This window comes from Rissa tridactyla, chromosome 8, assembly GCF_028500815.1.
Source record: "Rissa tridactyla isolate bRisTri1 chromosome 8, bRisTri1.patW.cur.20221130, whole genome shotgun sequence".
Taxonomy (NCBI): Eukaryota; Metazoa; Chordata; class Aves; order Charadriiformes; family Laridae; genus Rissa; species Rissa tridactyla.
In genome coordinates, this window is record NC_071473.1 from 24,624,347 (window position 1) to 24,643,306 (window position 18,960).

The 18,960-nt window shown below is 47.4% G+C and overlaps 1 protein-coding gene across 4 annotated transcripts in view; it reads right to left on the reverse strand.

Annotated features, from left to right (window-relative positions):
* Nucleotides 1–17,172, reverse strand: part of NOTCH2 (notch receptor 2) — a 90,990-nt gene extending 73,818 nt beyond the window's left edge. For all 4 annotated transcript variants that reach the window (XR_008468039.1, XM_054211688.1, XM_054211689.1 and 1 more), the window contains exons 1-2: nucleotides 16,997–17,172; nucleotides 6,411–6,492 (exon numbers count right to left, since the gene is read on the reverse strand). Coding sequence is in view for 3 of the 4 variants with exons in the window: in XM_054211688.1 (XP_054067663.1) it covers nucleotides 6,411–6,492; nucleotides 16,997–17,078 (164 nt within the window). In the remaining variant the exon portion in view is untranslated. The remainder of the gene's footprint in view (nucleotides 1–6,410; nucleotides 6,493–16,996) is intronic.
* Between the last annotated feature and the right edge of the window lie 1,788 nt (nucleotides 17,173–18,960).

An 18,960-nucleotide genomic window follows, 5' to 3' on the forward strand; every position in this document is an offset into this window, starting at 1 on the left:
GGTATACATGGCCCTCGTACCCACCATTTTGTTCTCCTCCTGGAGAAGCGCTTGGTCACACAGTTATGCAATTTTCCCCTCCAGCAATTCAGTGCAATCCTTTTTTGAACGTTAAAGAACAAAAAACCTACAGTCCGGATTTTCAACCATGTCTCCTGTCATCAACATTTCTAGGCACAAATACTAGCAATTTAGATCTAAATGTTGGCAGCGACAAAACTGCAAATATTTGCCCCTGATTCATGTTGGGCACTGCATTGTTTCTCTAAAAATAGAGGCAAACACTGAAAAAGCGGGGTCTAAGTCCAGGCAACTTTAAAGGATGTGATTATCGTCAACAGCAACTCCAGCTTCCCACCACCCCTGCTCTGCTCTCATCCCAACCTCACTCTTTCAAATTCTCTTTCGGAGAGGGCAGAAAAAAAAAAAAACCACTTGTCTACAGAGCAGCTTAAAATTGTAGCAGCTTGTGTCAGCTCCAAAGGACACGCTCAGAACAGGAAACCGAATCTTTTCCAAATAAAAGCCACTGTTTCTCCTCAGTTTTCCATCTAGCACTCAGAAACAGAAACAGGAAGATGCAGTTTGTTCTGGCACTTTCTGGAAGCACATGAGGTCTCTTCAACCTACTTCGACAGGAATTTAATCTTTTAAGAACGAATTTCACATACAACTTAATTCAAATCATGATTTCTGAGAGCTAGAGAGTTTGAAATGGGAAAATGTCCTGTGGGCTGCATCAGCTATGCAGCTGCTTCTAATTAAAGCTTCTCCTTTACTCTCTCTGGGCTACTTTCCAGCACAAATACTTTAGTCAGAGCTCAGCCCATTTTTTTTTTTTCCTCCTCCTTTTCAGCTCCAGCCTGCATTTGCCTTTGCTCAGGCTCTCATGGAGCTAAACAAGAGACGTAAAAAACAAAATGAAGGTATTTATCCAAATTTGAAGTATCCACAAATCCACAGAGCCGCGTTCACTCTAACACGCTAACGCTACAAAGTGAAAGTAGAAGACTCAACAAAAGCTGCATTTTTGGCTCTTCTGCCACAAAACTCCATTAAAGTTACCTCCCAATACTTAGCTCTCTCTTGCTTCCAGACTTCTGGAAAATACGTCTGGCCCGTTGGAAAAATCTCCTTATCTGCCGTACTATATTTGCTTGGGCACACATGTAGGACGGTCTCTGCAAATGCACCTTATAGACTGTTTTAGACCAGTCTTCCAGATGTTTGATTTTCATGGGAGTTTCCTAGCCGGGCCCAGTGATATCATCTGGAGATGCACAGAAGGAAGCAGATGGCTTTAATTTAAAACGCGAAGGGAAGAATTCCCTGGTAGTCTTGCTTCTCCCCCCTCCTCAACCCAACACTCCCTTCGCTTCGATTGGAAGATGCTTCAACAGAGGGGGGCAGAGGGGGAAATGCAGTCTGATGACTAACGTGAGAAGGGTCCCAGCTATTTCGCTCCAGATTTTAACCAGACTTCCCTCTGGCTCCCGACTTCTGACTCCCACACCTACACCTCCTCTGAGGAGGGAGAACAGGATTCTCTGGTTAGCTTTACCAAACGCTCCTTCCCATGTCTCAAGGCTCCCATCTATGCGTCATACTCTGAATGTAAACGATGGGATGGGACGGCCTCCCAGTCGCGCGTTTAAAGTAGTACACAGCTATTGTTTCCAGTCCACAGAAAGCCCTTCCACAGCAAACCACTCCGCAATACACCGAGGAGTAACAGCAACCAGAATCTGAACAGGCGAGGTCTTCAGTTCAGGTTTGGTTTTTTTTCAGTTCTGCACAGTTCAGCTTTTTCTGACCAGCTGTGAGCAGCTTTTGGTCTGCACAGGTAAATCACAACAGGAAAGTTTCAACTGAGTGACTCACATCACCACTTTGTTCCCAGATTTGAAGCTAGAAGTGTGCTTACTCTCCCCTTTTCCCTCTGCCCTGGTCTCTAGGGTCTCCTTTAACTTCTGAAAGTAGACAGAGGGAAAGACGAAAGGGCAGCCCATTCTCAGAAAGGGACAACTTCTCAACTGTTGCATTTAGCCTCTTCTGGAAAACTCTCAGACCTCATCCTGCTACAAGGTCTCCTATGGGTATTCCCCATTCACTAGTCTAGGAGTGATTAGTCTCTCGAGATAGATCCTGAGAAGATATCTGCTGCAGTCTCAGAAGCAGTTCTGCAGCCTAGGATCTTGCCTTCGGCCCCAGAAGTGCGCTTAAATCCGAGTTAAAGTTCATTTATGAAGATCCCGCTGGAAAGGCAGGCACATCCAAAACCTGGAAAGGGGGTTGGAGTTACTGGGGGTTAGAATTGGGATAGAAGCCCCTTACTGCCATGCTGTTGCTAATTTGAGTTCAGCACGCTTTGAGGTCCTCCTGTTGCCAACCTGCAGGTAAGAAGTAAAAACTGTATCGTGCAACGTAAAAGCAGGCACAAACTTCAGCACACAGTGGGGAAAAAAACCCCAAAAAACTACTGCTCACTGAAGAGCAGCCTGGTCTAGTGGGAGGTGTCCTTGCCCAGGGCAGGGGGTTGGAACTAGATGATCTTTAAGGTCCCTTCCAACCTAAACCATTCTATGATACTATAAGAGGCACAGAAGCACACAAAGCTGCACAGATCTGAACAGCTTTGGGCATGAAAGGATGTGCTAAAGGAGACTGTCCTTTTGGAATCAGCCAGTGTCAGCAGTCTCCACTTTTGACTAAGCACAGCAAACAAGCCACGATTGCCGCTGTACCTTTCTTTTTGTTTTTCCTTTTACCATCAGGACCTGAAAAAAAGACACTAGAGTTAAAGCAGTTCATAGAGAGGTACCGATATCCCTGCTGGGCACACAATGTGCCCCAGTTCTAAGGTCAAAAAAATCCCATGTTAAAAACCTGCAAAGCACGAGAAGCAGCAAGGCCCGGTTTCCTCTCTAAACCTTGGAGCACCCCTGCCCCAACTCCCTTCCGTCTCACTTCTGCTTCTCTCTCTGGCACCGTCTTGCTTCTGCTCGCTGTCACTGGGGAGGGAAGTTGGGAGAGGCCACAGCTGCCAAACATGGGGACACCAGTCAAGATGCCTTCTACTTGAGGGCCCTGCCCCAGGCTGAGCACAGAGGGGCTGCCCAACCCCGCATCCCCCTCAGGAGAGCACAAGAGCCTCAGAAAACAGCGAGCAGTGATGCCGAAAAAATAAATCTCTGTTCTGCTTTGATTGTCCTTGAAACCGCTCCCTGTAGCCAACGCCTTCTCAGCCTGCCCACAACTGCAGAAATACTGCAAGACACCCATATGCCGTCCCCCAGACTCTCACTCCTACTTTCCCTGTTGTCTCGCAGCAGGGAGACGGGAAAGGGTTTTCCTGTGATGGTCACAATTAGCATTAAGCAACAAGCAACTGTCACCCTGCTTCTCTGCTGGATGCGAGAGGATGCAAGAAGGCTCCTCCTTCATGTTTAACACCTCAACACACAAAAGGCTGCCTGGAGATGCTTTAAGAGGGGGGAAGCCCCAAAAAACAACAAAACCAAACCCATCACAGTGCAATGCCAAGCCAAACCACAAAGTGCAACTGCCTTTTGCCAAAGTGGCACCCAGAAAGCTCAGAAGGGCACGTCCCGTTCGTCCTGTCGTTGGCCATAGGGCCGTATTCCTTGGAATAAGGTCTGCGTCCTCACCAGGCCTGTCACTGGATGGGTGTAGAAAGAGCCCTCAAACAAACAGCCCTCTCCCTTGGGAGACGCAAACGCAGGAATGCATAATTTTCTAAATATAAAAAAATCAAGGTCAAAGAAGGTCAGCGATTCTATCAAACAGTGCCACAGAACAACAGCCATGGGCCAGCAGCGTCTCCAGGGGAACGGAGCAACTTAAAGGGCGCTCGCAAGAGCAATCTGATAAAGATCCAACTCCAATTTCCTTACAAGGGTCACCATCGCTGTTCCCATAACAGAAGCCAGATGCACCCAGAATAAAGGTTTCTGCAGAAAAACAGCTTTCGCTTTTAATGGAGTAGGTGCCACAGGATTTTCTGACAAAGAAAGCTGTGCCAGCACTAAGCCGTCACTCGCCGCTTTGCCAAAATATCAAGACTTTTTTTGTTTATCGGTGCTTACATTACTCATGTCTTAATCATTGTATAACATTACCTCTGATGCAGGTAGCCCCTCAGCTATTCGCTCATTTTCTTACAGACAGCAAGATTAACTAGATGGACTGACCACACACTAGAGCAAACAACTGGGCTGAGAGGAGGGTACAGAAAGAGGAAGAGAGCCTATTATAAAAACTTATTGCCCAGCAGAGGAAGTACTGCAGAAAACTTGGAAAAAAAAAAAAAAGTGGAAGGGGTGGAGATTTAGCTAATCGGCGAGTGATCCTGCAGAGCTAGAAGCCCAGTTCAGTTTCCTAACAAAACATTTCTACTCTTACAGCCATGAAAAACTTCAGAAAGTCATTTAGGTTACACTACCAGATAGAAAGTTCCCCTATTCGGAGTTCCTCATAGCGCAGGAAAGAAAAAAAAAGTTAAAACCAAAACAGGATGCTAAGAATCAGCCTGCTAAAGGTAGAGTCTCCTCAATTGAGACGGGTTTTTTGCTATTTTTTCCTTCCTTTCTGCAAAAAAAAGTTATCGAGCCAGAATTAGAAAACAGACACATACTAATCTCTGTATACAGGCCTCTATTAGCTTTTCCAATTACTCTGGCACCTGTAAAGGGACTGAGCTGTTACTCGAAGGAGGGGTTGGCTTAAGACCTGCAAGAAGACTTTGCACAAAAAGGAAGAGGGCAACATTAGAATTATAAATAACTCTGTACGCTAAAAGAGAAATAAACCTAAGAGTGGTCAAAGCTACCAGTGTGATAAGGGAAACGCGTCAAGATCTGGAGTGCACTACAAATACTGAACGGAAGTTAATCAGATGAACCAACTAAACAATTTTTATTTTTTTTATATAGTCTAAGACATAGTTACAAGGAACAAATTGGAGAAAACATCCTTAGGAAGGTAGAAGTGGCACCAACATGAATAGCGGTCTTGTTTATTACCTTCACCATGACCCACATGCTTTGGCTCCAGACTCATACGCTTGAGTATGCCTCAGAAAGACCTACTAACATCGCACAATTTCTTGTTTCACTCTTAAAATACAGGTGAAAAGCAGGAGAAGTTCCAGCCTTCTTTTCAGAAGGGCAGCTCGTTTCTGTTGGCAGCAATATAAAGCCATGGAAAGGAAAAGACTAGGAAGCAGTAATAGTTAAAAATTTGGAAAAAAACCCCCAACAACCAGGGAATAAAAAGTTAAATATTTGCCTTTCTATGGCCTTTCTGCACATCGGGTATTGATTTGAAACTGAGAACCACCTCAAATTAGATTATGATTTCCCCTTTGTGCACCACAGGTGCAATTTAAGTATATTGAGTTTGATGTACCACATCAACAGAAAGAATTCAAGGCTCTGGCTAGGGAAGATGGATGCGTAGAAAAGGGTGAAGAGTGGAGTTGTTTGTTAGCCAAGCTAAACTAACAAGACAAAATTCGCTAACATTTAAAGAATGTTGGCATTAAGAAAAAAGGGATTTAACATGCTGGAAAATGGCACAAGTTTCACTGATGAAGTAAACGAGGTTTAGAAAATAATCCATTTACTGCAGACATAGTAAATTAACCCTGCTAAACAAGGAGGATTTATCTTTTTGCAAAATATCACTTCATTTAAAGAAAAAAAAAATGTAAATACTGCAGTTTGAAAGGTGAACTGCATTTAAATAGATGTGATATCATTCTCCAGACACCACACACTCTGACAAAGCTCCTGCTGATCAGCTTTCCATGCAGCAGCAAAGAGAAGGCGCCGTTGAAGACGGGTGTCAACATTTACCAAAACCAATTATGCGATAAAGGCAAAAGTGGGTGTTTGTTTGGGGTTTTCTGTTAGTTTGTTTTTGCAACTCCCACATATTACTTGCTCTCCCGCATGCAGAAGGGAACTGGCACACTTCAGAGTGCCGAGCAGTTCTGAAAAACCTCCTAAAAATATTCAAACTGTGGCTGAAGCTCTACCATGTAAGACAAGCTATAAGATGGAGAGCAAGTTCCAACTTAATTTGTGGGTCTGGAAACAAGATAGAGTTTACCTCTAGGATCGCTTCGGCCTCGCTTCCTAACCTAATGCAAAAAAATCAAACTGACGAGATTCAAAGCCAAAAATCTGAACAAGTATTCCAGATTTCTTAGGTCACAAAAAGCTAGCACGTAAGAACTAATGCATTATCATGAAACACCAACTGTGCTAAAACTGTTACGCTGAACGCACCCAATAAGAAAATCTTAACAATTTACATTTCCTTTCTGGCTAGGACCCTGAATGAAAGAAGATCGGTAATTAAATTGATTAGAAATGAAACCAACTTACTTGCAATATCCTGTACCATTTTGATACGGAATGCACTTTCCCTCATTAACACACGGCTTGGAATCATCCATACACTGCAAAGCTGGAAGAAAAAAAAACAACAGTCAAATCAGTAGCCATACATGTCAAGTCAAAGGTTTATTTGCATATTTTGGGGAATGAAAATCTTACAGTAGGAAATTTTATAGGACTGGAACAAAAACAAAGAGACTATCGCATAGTTTAATTTAATCTCTGGCAACATCAAAAGCGCCAGACTGAAAAAAGAATCAAATACAGATTTGTTCATCAGGCAACTCAATGTTTCCAGAATTTCTTTTAGGTAGATTTTCAAAGCAAAGCACGCAGTAACTTCAGCAAGCTACAAAGACACGCATGTCCACACTTGCGTATTTTGGATTAAGTGTCATCAATTACTACTTTCTGATCAAGATTCTGGGGTGAAATTCTCCAAAATGAGAGGCAACTACTCCTATGCCTTCTTTCACAATGTTTTGTCTCAAATTCTTTCCTTCTTTTCTACCATCTCTAGGGACACTCGGCACTGAAATAGTGGCATCTGACCCCCTCAGAAGTTCACCTGCTGTACGTTTCTAGCAATCCAGAACTTCCTGCAACATCATTACTGTCATGGCACTCAGATCTCAGTCAGGATTGTGTTTGGAGTAAGTGAAAACATCAGAGATGTTAAAGACTTTCAGCAAAGAATTTGGTCTTTCTAAGGAGGAGATACTCTGTGGCTCAAACCTGACATTTTCCGTATTCTGTTTTAAAAAAGGCATGAGGTATGACACAGTTCGGAGCCAGTCAGTTTTTATCAAGGTCTGGTGCTGGCCTGGGTGCTCACTGGGAGCTCTGGTGAGGCCTGTTCTGATGGAAGCGGAACATCAAGCTCCATCTCTGGCAAGTGCTCGTCTCCTCACGGGGACCTGAAGCAACACACCGTGGCTATTTCTGAAGCGACCAGAAGGGCAAGAACTATGGAAACCCCACAGGATGAGAGGGCACTCTAGAACCACCAAAATTTAGCCAGTCCACTTAGGCCATTTGAAAAGCACCGTACTAGTGGACAAAGCACTCGGAACCAGAAGATCTGGGTCCTGTCCTAAACTTAGCCACATACCCAGAAGTCTTATCCTCTTCCCAGCCTCCTGGCCCGCAAACACACAATTTCTCTGCCTTTACATACGCTGTTTCAACAGCCTTACTGCATTTGGGAAAGCATTTAGCCTAGGGGCACCACCAAGAACGCCCAACCACCTAAACTGCCCAGCTGCTGTAGGGCAGGTTGCCTTTTTTTAAGGATGGTTTTCCTTTCGTCAAGAGATATTAAATTTTCAATCCAAGGGGCATGAGGGAAAACTGGTCCAAACCACCCCCGATGTTTACATGCTGGTGACTACGGAACAGGGCTCAGAAAGAGAAGGGTTAATGCACGAGTCCCACTACGCTCTCCTTGCGACCAGCCTGCATTCAGTCCAGCAATTAGACAACTTGGAACAGACTCCAGTTACTGCTATCCAGGGCTTGAAGTGTTATTTCTCAATAACCCTGGAGCATGTAAACAGGTCACACGCACTACGAGGTACTACTATAGGAGCGTTTCATGCTTGCAATCTGTGTAGAGAATACAGTTAAATTAAACCCAGTTGCCCAGGAAAGTGATCAATATTTCCCACAATATGAGCATGCCTGTTTCTGTTAGGTTGGTATCTGAAAAAAAAAAAAAAAAATGGGGCACTTGGATGGGGCTGCTTCTGCAGAGTTCTCAGGAAGTGAACAAAATTCCACTCTGAGCCCCTTTCAGATAACCCCCGAGGTCAGGGTTACCAAGCGACAGAAATATTAACACGAATTTTGCCATGGTATTCCCCCCCACAGGGGCCAAAAAACCGCTGACGCTGGCTTGCACCTGTCTGACAATTTTTCTCCCATTTAACGGCACCGTCCATGAGGCTTCAGCTCCAAACTTCATCTGCTTCTGTCTAACACTACAGCAGCTTGTTTTCACAGCAAAGATTAGCTCCAGTCAGCACAGTTCAGTTACGCTACAGTGTTCAAGAGAAACTGCGAAAGGACCTGTGATGATTCAGACTTTTCTTACCACCTTATGCTACTCCAGGGAAACAGAGGAAGGTGAAAATCAGCCTTACCAGGCTTCAGAGAACGGGGGGCAGGGGGAAGGAGACTGGGTATTCTTATCTCACCACCTTGAATTTTCACTCTTTTCACCCCACTCAAGCCAGCGAAGCAAATACTCAGGGGATTTCTTTCTTTTGCGCCCATGCTTTCAAATGCAATGTTGTAATCTCTTGGAGTACCCGCATCCCCAGGGAGAACGGAGCAGCCGGTTGATTTTGTAACCCACGTAGTAAAAGCTTAACCAGCACTTGGCCAAAAAAACACCTCCCAGCACAACCGCGCGGAGGGGAACAAGAAGGTGACGGCTTTCGGGGTGGCAGCAAGGATCCGAATCAGTGATTCCAGTTCAGCTTGCTAGGCCAAATACTTTACTAAAGCCTCTCTGTCCGTAATGATTAATTTTCTCCTGGTTTTTGACAAATTATTCCTGCCTTGAACTGCAGTTTAGCAGGTCATTAAGCTACTACTGGTCCTTAGAATTCTTTAACAGGGATGCATAGTGAATGGGGCAATGCTGGCAGCTAAATATATATTTTGTTTATGGTAATTTAGAAGGGAAAGAAGCTAAGGAAAACAAAAGCAAAAAGACTCTGTTGTACTTTTCCAGCTTAAGACTAAAATAGGCTGAATAGAAATACATGGAAATGCAACAAAAGCTGAAGGGAATGTAAACGTAACCATAGTCTGTATTAAAATGAGTATTAAAAAGTAACATGACCACTTCTCTTTAAAAAAGAAATCACAAGGGAAATTGAAGACTACAGTTCTCACAGTAAAATTAGCATTTCTGTGCACAAAGCACTGTCTTCCTGTATTTCACGATATCTTTTAACAATTTCACAATGCATGCAAACCCAAGGCATTTCAACATGACTTACTTCAAAAGCTACTTTTCTGCTACTCTACCAGGCTGGGCTCAAGAGTTAGAGAGTATCAGAAACTTTACCTTCTACCTCAGCCAACATCAAAAGTATGTTTTGCTGCAGCCATTATGTTAACTGGAAATACTTTGGTCTCTACAGCACGAGAGAAGACAGCCTTGTCTTGAAAAGATAAAGGCTGCGTTTCTAGAAGCCATATATAGATAGCATCAGCACGCTGTCAAGGCTTTGAGCCTAACAGGCTGCTTTTGACAGTTTTCTTCTGTGTTTAAAAAAAAACAGAACCAGCAAGGGTGAATTATTTGTTGGTTTTCTGGACTTGCTTTAGCTTGCCAAAACCACCGAGACTATCAGAAGCTGGGTTAGCCCAGACCAAGCAGAAGCAGCGATGTTTCAAGTCCTCGCACTATCGTGCTTTTTAATGTATTGGACCACCTCATGGTTTTGTTCTCCATCCTTTTGGGCATATTACATGAATATTGGGAAGATGCTCCACGATCATGGACAGACTGGCTTCTTATGAAGTGTGCAGGCCACCGCTTTGTGAAAGAAGCACCCGATTTCCAGCACGCATCGTAGCCAGGTTTGAAAGACTTCTCGGACAAGGGCTCTAAGTGCATGCTAGATGAATGTTATGAGCTATACCACCCAGCCTAGAGTCCATAAAAACCCCTGCACATGCCTGTGTTTAGACACAAATTCTAACCTGACATTTAACTAGCCTATCAGGACTATTTTCCAAGGCCAGAGGGGGAAAAAAAACAGGTAGCCGCTGCTGTAGAAGAAGCACAAGCAGAAAGCGTTACTCGCAGAAACTCTATAGGAAGCGCTGGGATTCTCAACCTCCAAATCTACCAAAGCTCTCACTTCAGTGGAGAACAATTGCACCTGGGTTTAATCTTTTTGACTAAAAAAAAAAAAAACAACAAAAAAAACCCCACCACAGTTAAAGCAAATCTAGGAGGAAAAGAAAAGTTGTGTTTCTGCCTCATTGTTCTTCAGGATGCCAAGATGATCTGGATGTTGTGACTTGGTTTCTATACTTGATCCGCCCACTATAAATGCAGATACTTTCTAGGCTGGAAAATTAAAAGAAATAGTGAAGGATTAAGATCAGAAGCTGTGTCAGAGTTCAGCTTTTAAGAGAGAAGACTACTGTAGGGAAACAGAGCCATAACCAGGGAAAATCTGAAAGGGCTTTGTTGTAAATAGTAAAAGGAAAGCAATGCCAATAAACTCCTCACCCACGAGTTCAGAAAAAGTCATGCAGAAATAAAAATGCAAAACACCGAAACAATTAATGCTGTGAGGAAGAGAGGTTATAAAGCTGGTTTCCTGTACCTCTGTGGTTGATTATCCTGCATTTAAGAAGGTGCAGGTTCTGACCAGAGGTTTTAATAAAGTGAGAGCAATATTCTGGCAGAGAACACAGCTGAGCTTGTGGTACAGCTTTCTCCTTGGGAGGACAATATATGGGTCTCTCTCTTCTTTCTGTCCATACGTTTTCCATTAAGTTCATAGAAAACTCCGTATCTTTTATGAACCTAGACCTCTGTCCTATTTGGCTGAAACTTGCCCGTAGGTTTAAAAACTCTCTTGGGGGAGAGGGTGGAAAACAACTTGAACATAGAAGAAAAGTTAGGCTAAAAACCCATTAAAGACTAGAAAGAAAACTGAAGGACAAAATAAGTTTCAATAACCTTTACACAGTCAGTGGATTTTCTGTCTTGATTGACACTCATGAGAAATAGCCCCTCATTTCAACTGCGTTAGCCATAGTATATGAAGAGGAAGGAGGAAAAGGATTCAAAGCCCTCCAACAGCAGCAATGCGGGGAATCCTTACACGAGCTCAGGAAGCTCGCCCTGAGGTGGATCAGCCCTGAAGACGATGACCGCCAGCATGCTCGAGAAACACCAGCTACACTGCAAATTGCGGGGCCTCGAATTCCAAGGCAGCGAAACGCAGCTTCAAATTCCCTTCAGGAAAAACAGAGCATGGAAAAAGAAGCTTAGGGAAAATGCTGAAACATGAGGCGCCGTTCTGGAGGAAGAGCAGTAGGTCCTCGCTGTGCAGAAAGGGGAAAAAATACTCCCACGGCACAAACAGCTGCTGAAAAAGCTGGTAAGGACTAAGAAGCACTGCAGAAACAGAGAGAATACCCAAAGATAACCAAATTTTGCAGGAAAACCACAAAGGAGCGATAACTAATTACGCTATTCACTAACCTCAACAGATTACAGTTCCAGTGAGATTACATACTAGGGAAGAACCCGCTAGTAAGTAAGCGCTAGCTAAAAAAAGAAAGGAAAAACCCATTTTCATATTTTCAAAGTACAGATCATCCCATGGCAGCCACACAGGGAGGGGGAAAAACCAAAGGAGAAAAAAATCCTTACTGTGAAAAAACGATAAAGCCTTATATTTAGCACAGAGTTACAAAACGTTAACATTTGGGGGATTTAAGCCAGCTGAGCAGTTTGCACATCACAGACAGAAGGTAGTCAGTAAAGGACAAAGCTTGTCCATAAGGCATAGGAATCATCTGTAAAGTAAAAGTGCTTTAATCGGATTATTAAGACATCTCCACCGTTTTTACACACAAAGGCCTGAAATCAATTGGGTAACACAAGGCTCATCAGCTGAGCAGAGCTCCGAGAAGTGTGAAGGCACTCAGCCAACAGCCCGTACCTTTTGAGAGAAAAAACCCCAGTGCCTAAACTGGTTTTCCTCACTAGCTTTTCAAGGCTTTGTCAGAAAAGCACAAAAGAAAACATGTAAGAGGATTTTATAAGAACAAATCAGTAAGAAGAAATTTTGCTTTCAAAGTTCATCTGGGTTTTTTTTTTTTTTTTGAACTCAAGGAGTGCTAACAGCAAATCTGACTACATTAAGCCCTCGGACACACAAAACCGCACGCCCTGCCATCATCCATTTAAAAATCTCACCCCTGAACTTCCAGGAACTGGCAAAAACTACTAATTGGCCCTCCTAATAACAGAGCTGGGAACCATTGGGCAAATTCAGAGATAGAGTGGAAGTTTTTCTGCCCTTGGGGTCTTAGGCCCAAGAGCCTGCGGGAAGACTGTTATTTCTATCAGACGCAGCTACAGCTCATGTGACACTGTTCCTGGTGAAAAACTACAAGTTATAATACATATGGAATTCAGGATGAACTCATAACACACTTGGAAAGTCTGTCAGTTGTCATATTCTCTATTTCCTTGCGCAGCTACTGTTCCTTGCCCTCCCCTATTTTCAGTTTTCCAAACAAAGCCAAAATGCTTAAAATACAGAACAGCAGCATAAAGCTCTGTTTAAAAAAAAAAAAAAAAAAGTTTTCAACAAAAAAAAATGTAGGGAAGGCAATTAAAGAGCTGAAGAGGTATTGGTGTTTCCATGGCAATCTGGCAGAGCTCGCGTCTTCTCCAAAGTCTTCCGTCATTCTCCAGCACTAAATCTTTATTAATTTGAATGTTAAGCAATGTGTGCCTGTGCAGAAACGCCGGCCCCGCCGCTTGTGCCGAGCATCGCTTCCGCAGCCCCTCCAGGCTGATGTCGGAGAAACGAGATGAAGAACTTGCTGTGCGGAACAAACAGCAGACGCCTGTGCCATTGTGAGATACAAAGCGCTTTTTTCATCCTCGTAGCAGTCTAAAAAAAGGACTTGTGCCCTAGGAACAGACTATTTTCCAAACAGAACGAATGATTATTTCTGCAGCTCTCAGATGACCGTGTTTAGAAGCATATAAGCACTGTTTCTTCTCGATGGGCACTGACAGCCCTTGACTTCTGTTGGCAAGATGATTTCAGAGTGAATTCATAGAAACAAAGAATATAACTACAAAATGACTTTTTAAACACGGATGCTTAGGGAAGCTCTTCACTCCCCCATCATGGATGATATTTCCCTAGCGTGCCCCAAAGGAAGGGTGAGAATTAATAATCACGGTATCATTCCTCGGCTTTGCAGTCATTAGGCAAGAGTACAAACTCAAAGGAAACTACGTGACATCTGAAGTTACAAATTGTGGCCGTTGGGAATTTTACCTAACAGCAAAATCAAAGTCGGGAAGAAACATGTTGCCAGAGTCCCCCTGCTTCTCCTTCACCTACTGCTTGTCCTGGCTTCAAGCCCCAGCCGCTCATCCACCCACCCCCTCACAGCACAGGCACCGGTTTTGAAAATGGGAGAAGCTGGAGAACAGGACCAGAGCACATATTGAAGAGAATTACTCACTTATTACAACAGCTGCAAGACACCTAAAAAAAAGGGAGGGAGGGAAATAGCCATGGAAGCCAACAAAAACCCAACCCACCCATTGTACGAGAGTCAAATGCCAAACGCCACCAGAGGCGTAAGTCCTCTTTTCCCAAGGATTCAAGTCCTGAGAATGTCGGCGAGAAGACCTTCACGTCTTTCTAATCTGACTAAGTGATGCCCTGCAGGAAGTGATGCAAGTTTGCCAGATTCTCATCATGCTCCCTTTTGAAAGTCTAAATCAGCATCTTTGATAAGAACGAATTCGACAGACAGTAGCACCTTCAGAAGATCGAGTAAAACTTGCTCTTCCGTAAGCAAATCCTTATCAAGCAGGACCGGCATCATCAGCGTTATCTAAAGTCCTCAAAAGTTTCACTGTTTGAAGATGATCTCAAACTGTGGTCCACATCAGCGCTGCTCTACATTAAAAACGTCTTGCAGCCTGTTAGAAGGACGCACTGATGGTCAACGGCGATCTGGTGAAACCGGGCTTAGCAAAACCTGAGAGTTAATAATGACGGTTAATAATGACTGTGTCCAGTTCTGGGCTCCCCGGTTCAAGAAGGACAGCGAACTGCTGGAGAGGGGACAGCAAAGGGCTACCAAGATGAAGAAGGGACTGGAACACCTCTCTTATGAAGAAAGGCTGAGGGATTTGCGTCTTTTCAGTCTGGAAAAAAGACGACTGAGGGGGGATCTTATCCATGCTTATCAATACTGAAAGGGTGGGTGTCAGGAGGATGGGGCCAGGCTCTTCTCAGTGACACCCAGGGACAGGACAAGGGGTAACAGGCACAAACTTGACCATAGGAAGTTCCATCTCAATATGAGGAGGAACTTCTTTCCTTTGAGGGTGGCAGAGCCCTGGCACAGGCTGCCCAGAGAGGTGCTGGAGTCTCCGTCTCTGGAGACACTCCAAACCTGCCTGGACGCGTTCCTGTGCCACCTGCTCTGGGTGAACCTGCTCCGGCAGGGGGTTGGGACCAGATGATCCCCAGAGGTCCCTTCCAACCCTACGATTCTGTGATTAGGGCAGGCTTTTACCCACAAGGACTCCTGCTTCACCCACTGCGGATCAGAAGAGGAGCAAATCGTTCACAGCAATTATCGGGAGAAGATCCCGAGGTGTTGCCGCCCCACCCCAGCTTACTGCAGCTTCCACCGCAGCCTTGTGCGAAACTAAACGGCCCAACTGGAAAAGCCAGTTGCTGCACCACTGGGCTTGCATGATGAGGCAGAGTTGAGTCGTCCAAACCATAGAGCTGGGTGCATCCAGAAGCCTCCTATTTATTGACCAAGAGGGATGACGTCAGATACCTGCCCTCTCTTGCACAAGAGCATCGAGGCAGTTGAATATGCAACCTGAAAAATACCCTTTCGGTGACTTCACCTCTCCCTTTCCCATTAATTCCAGCCACAGCTCTCGCTCTCAAGAACCAGATGTGGGTCAATATTCTCACGAACAACAGGAGGCATTTTCAGTCCAGATTTGTCACCTCTGGCGACCAGCCTTTGTTTAGCACTGGGAAGGGATTTCACCCACAAGGCCAAAAAACCTCTAAGCATGGGAGGACCTCAACCTCCGTGCCCAGGCAAGTGACAACAAGCGATATCACAGCTACTTCTCCTCTCAGGCCCTGTCCAAGAAGGAACTCGGATTATTAGCAACATCATTAGCAATAAGCTGATAAGTTGCTGCTACAAAGCTACATCTTAGCCAAGCGGCCACGACATCTAGTCTTTGCAAAAAATAGCATTTTGCCGTCTTACTGGGCTGTGTAAGCCACTTCCAGAAATAACAGTCCTACCATGCACCACACCTCTACCCTACCAAGAAAACGCATTTCTGAATCTATAAGACACCTACCCTTCAAAGGTCCTTTATTTTTGCAGCCCCTTTTGAGAAAAGCTAGCCAAAACACATTGACGAAATAGATTTAGTTGGGTTTGTGTTGGTTTTTTTTTTTTTAAATCCAACCATTTTCTTGCAACATATTGGTAAAACCAAGCAAGTCAGATTTCAGAAAGGGTTACTGGCGGGGGGGGGCGGAACCAAAACCAAAAAACAAACCAAGAACAAGACCCACAACCAATATTTCTCCCAGGAGACAAAAAATGACCATTTCAATGACAAACCAGACAGATAGATTGATTAACCTGACTATGTTGTATCCAAAACAGCGGTAGCGGTCAAAACTCCACAGCCAAGAGCTTCCACACCTAACCAAACAATACTAAAGCATAAAATCACTGAAATTCTCAGTGTCTCGCTCGGTCATGCACTGAACAATTTCCACTACCAACTTTCTCCCGTGGCCACACGGGGTGACACTCCCGAGTCGCTCTGTGACTCTTCATGAGCCACCTGAAGAGCCACCCGGCCTCTCTGGAGCCAAAAGGGAGAAAGAATGAGGAGCGAGGAGACACATAAGCAATCAATGACCGCAGGTCCTCCACAGCTTTAATGTGCTGCAGGGCTGCACACACCGTTCTCCGGGAGCTGCGAAAGGCACAAAATCCATCGGAACCCAACAGTTAAGGCCATGGACCGCGTTCCCCAGCTGGAAAACATATTGCAAATGCCAACGCGCAGCAGTGACGAAGAGCAGCCGTTCCTTCGGATGCGCGCACACAGGGCTCCATCGCGCCTGAACCGATTAACAGTTAGAGGACGGGGATACAGAGAAATTCCTTCTCTGTGCACAGGTATTCCCTCAACAAAGCGGCTGGAAGGAACACGGCGCATCGGCATTCCAGGGGACGGGAAACAGCAAACCGTTCTGCCCCGTGTTTTGAAACCAAAAAAAAAAAAAAAAGAGAAAAATAAAAACCTCGGGCGCCCAAGCCGCTCCTTGCACCGGCGTCGCCAGCGAGCCCTGCCACTCCAGGCACGACTTCCATGTCACTTTGTCACTTTTCTGCTACGCGTAGTCTCCCACAGGAGACCGGCGCCCCACGGGAGACACCCCCCCCACGGCGTTCCGCGCCCCGGGCCGCCCCGCAGCACCCCCCAGCGCGGGCCCGGCTCAGCGTGGGGTCCCGGCGGGGCCCCCCATCCCCCCCCCCGCCGTGACACCCCACGCACGGCCTCCCCCCCACACACCCGCGCCCCCAAGGGAGGAAGGTGACACGGCCGCCGTCCCGTTGGAAGCGGCGTCGGGAGAGAGGGGCCGGTCCTCCCCCGCGGCTCCGGGCAGCCCCTCAGCCCCGCCGCCCACGCACCGCCTCACCCCCCGCGGGCCCCCGCAGCCCCTCGGCGCCGTTCTTCCCCCTGCTCCCGCCCCCAACTCGGCACTCACCGGCCGCGGGGTCGGCGCGGCTGAGCACGGCCAGCACCAGGCCGAGGAGGGCAGCGAACGCTGGCCCCGCTCCGCGGGCCATGGCCACGGCCGCTCCCGCCGCCACTCGCACGGCACGGCGCGGCGCGGCGCGACGCGAGGCGGAGGGATCTGCCGGCCTCCGATGGCGCCTGCGGCCGCCCCGCGCGGAGGGACACGGGCCGAGACGCACCACCCCCGCTTCCCTCCGCCGCGCCGCCCGCCACGCCCCGCCCTACACTGCCCCGCCCGCCGCCAGGGGGCGCCCCTCCGGGACCGCGAGGGGGGACGGGACAGGGACGGGGACAGGGACGGGGGGAAGGTGGCAGTGCAGATGGAGGGGTGGAGGGATGGAGGACACAGCCGTCACGCTGCTGTGGGGTGAAGCATGGAGGGGTGGAGAGGTGGAGGGATGGAGGAGTGGAGGGGTGAAGGGGTCGAGGGATGGAGGGGTGGAGAGGTGGAAGGATGGAGGGATGGAGGGGGTGGTGGGATGGAGGGATGGAGGAGTGAAGGGGTGGAGGACACAGCCATCACACTGCTGTGGGGTCAGGCATGGTGGGATTGAGAGATGGAGGGATGGAGAGGTGGAGGGATGGAGGAGTGGAGGGATGGAGAGGTGGAGGGGTGGCGGGATGGAGGGGTGGAGAGATGGAGGGGTGGACGGATGGAGGGGTGGAAGCATGGAGGACACAGCCATCACACTGCTGTGGGGTGAGGCATGCTGGGATGGAGGGGTGGTGGGACGGAGAGGTGGAGGGATGGAGGACACAGCCATCACACTGCTGTGGGGCGAGGCGTGGTGGGGTAGAGAGATGGAGGGTTGGAGGGGATGGAGGGGTGAATGGATGGAGGGATGGAGGGGATAGAAGGGTGGAGGGATGGAGGGGTAGAGAGATGTAGAGATGGAGGGATAGAGGGATGGAGGGGTGGAGAGGTGGTGGGATGGAGGGGTGGAGGGATGGAAGAAGTATAGAGGGGTGGAAGGATGGAAGAAGGATGGAGGGATGGAGGACACAGCCATGACGCTGCTGTGGGGTGGTGGCAGTGGTGGCAGGGCGAGCTCACTGCCCCATGGCGCGGCCCCACAGCTCTGCCCCACAGCAGCTCGTGCTGCAAAAGCCCAGGAGGACAGATTCCTGTGGAGGGGGCAGTCTCGGGAGAGCAGTGGGCCCTCGAGATTCCCCCCGCCCAGTGCTCAGCCATCATTTCAAGCGCTAAAAATCCCTTCTGCCCTGGCTGCAGCTCCCCACAGACTGAGAGCCCTTTGTGTGCGGGGCTGGCGGGGCAGCCTGGCCGGTGAAGGCAGGATTGTGCCGTGTTCGGGGGAGGGGGGGGGGGTGGAGGGGGTGGGCAATGAATAAATCTCCCTGTTTTGTGCCTGTAATTCGCCAGATCCTGGAGCGTGGAGCTGGATGGTCAGTGCCTGGTCACCAAGATGATTTTTCCAGGTGTGCCAATGCAGCCTGGGTGACGAATCCCCCACCGTCCTGCCAGAGATTCCCATCGCTGCTCCGACAGCCGCTGGCAGGCAGACGATGGTGCTCCTCCTGGCACATTTTCCTCCCCGCAGCTCCTCGCCTGCCGAGGTGGAGGCCAGACCCTCAGCACGCCCAAAATTTTCCACTTATAAACTTATAGGTGGCAGCAATCAGTGCTTTTAAAAAAAAAATTATCATGAAGCCAAGCTGGGGGTCGAGGAGGGACAGGCAGGAATGTGCCTGGAACAGGCAGGGCTTGGGGCTGCTCTCCCTAATGCAGCTAATTCAGGGGGAATCCTGGTGTTTCACCCAAAGCTGTCATTCCCAGCTCCCCCCGGTGCTGAGCATCACTCATTATCCCTCACCTCAAAGCAGCCCAGTCCTCCATCCTCTGCATTTCACTTCACCTGAGCACAAGGCACCGACCCCCAGCATGGGGACAGCATCCGCGGCGCCCCAGCGCAG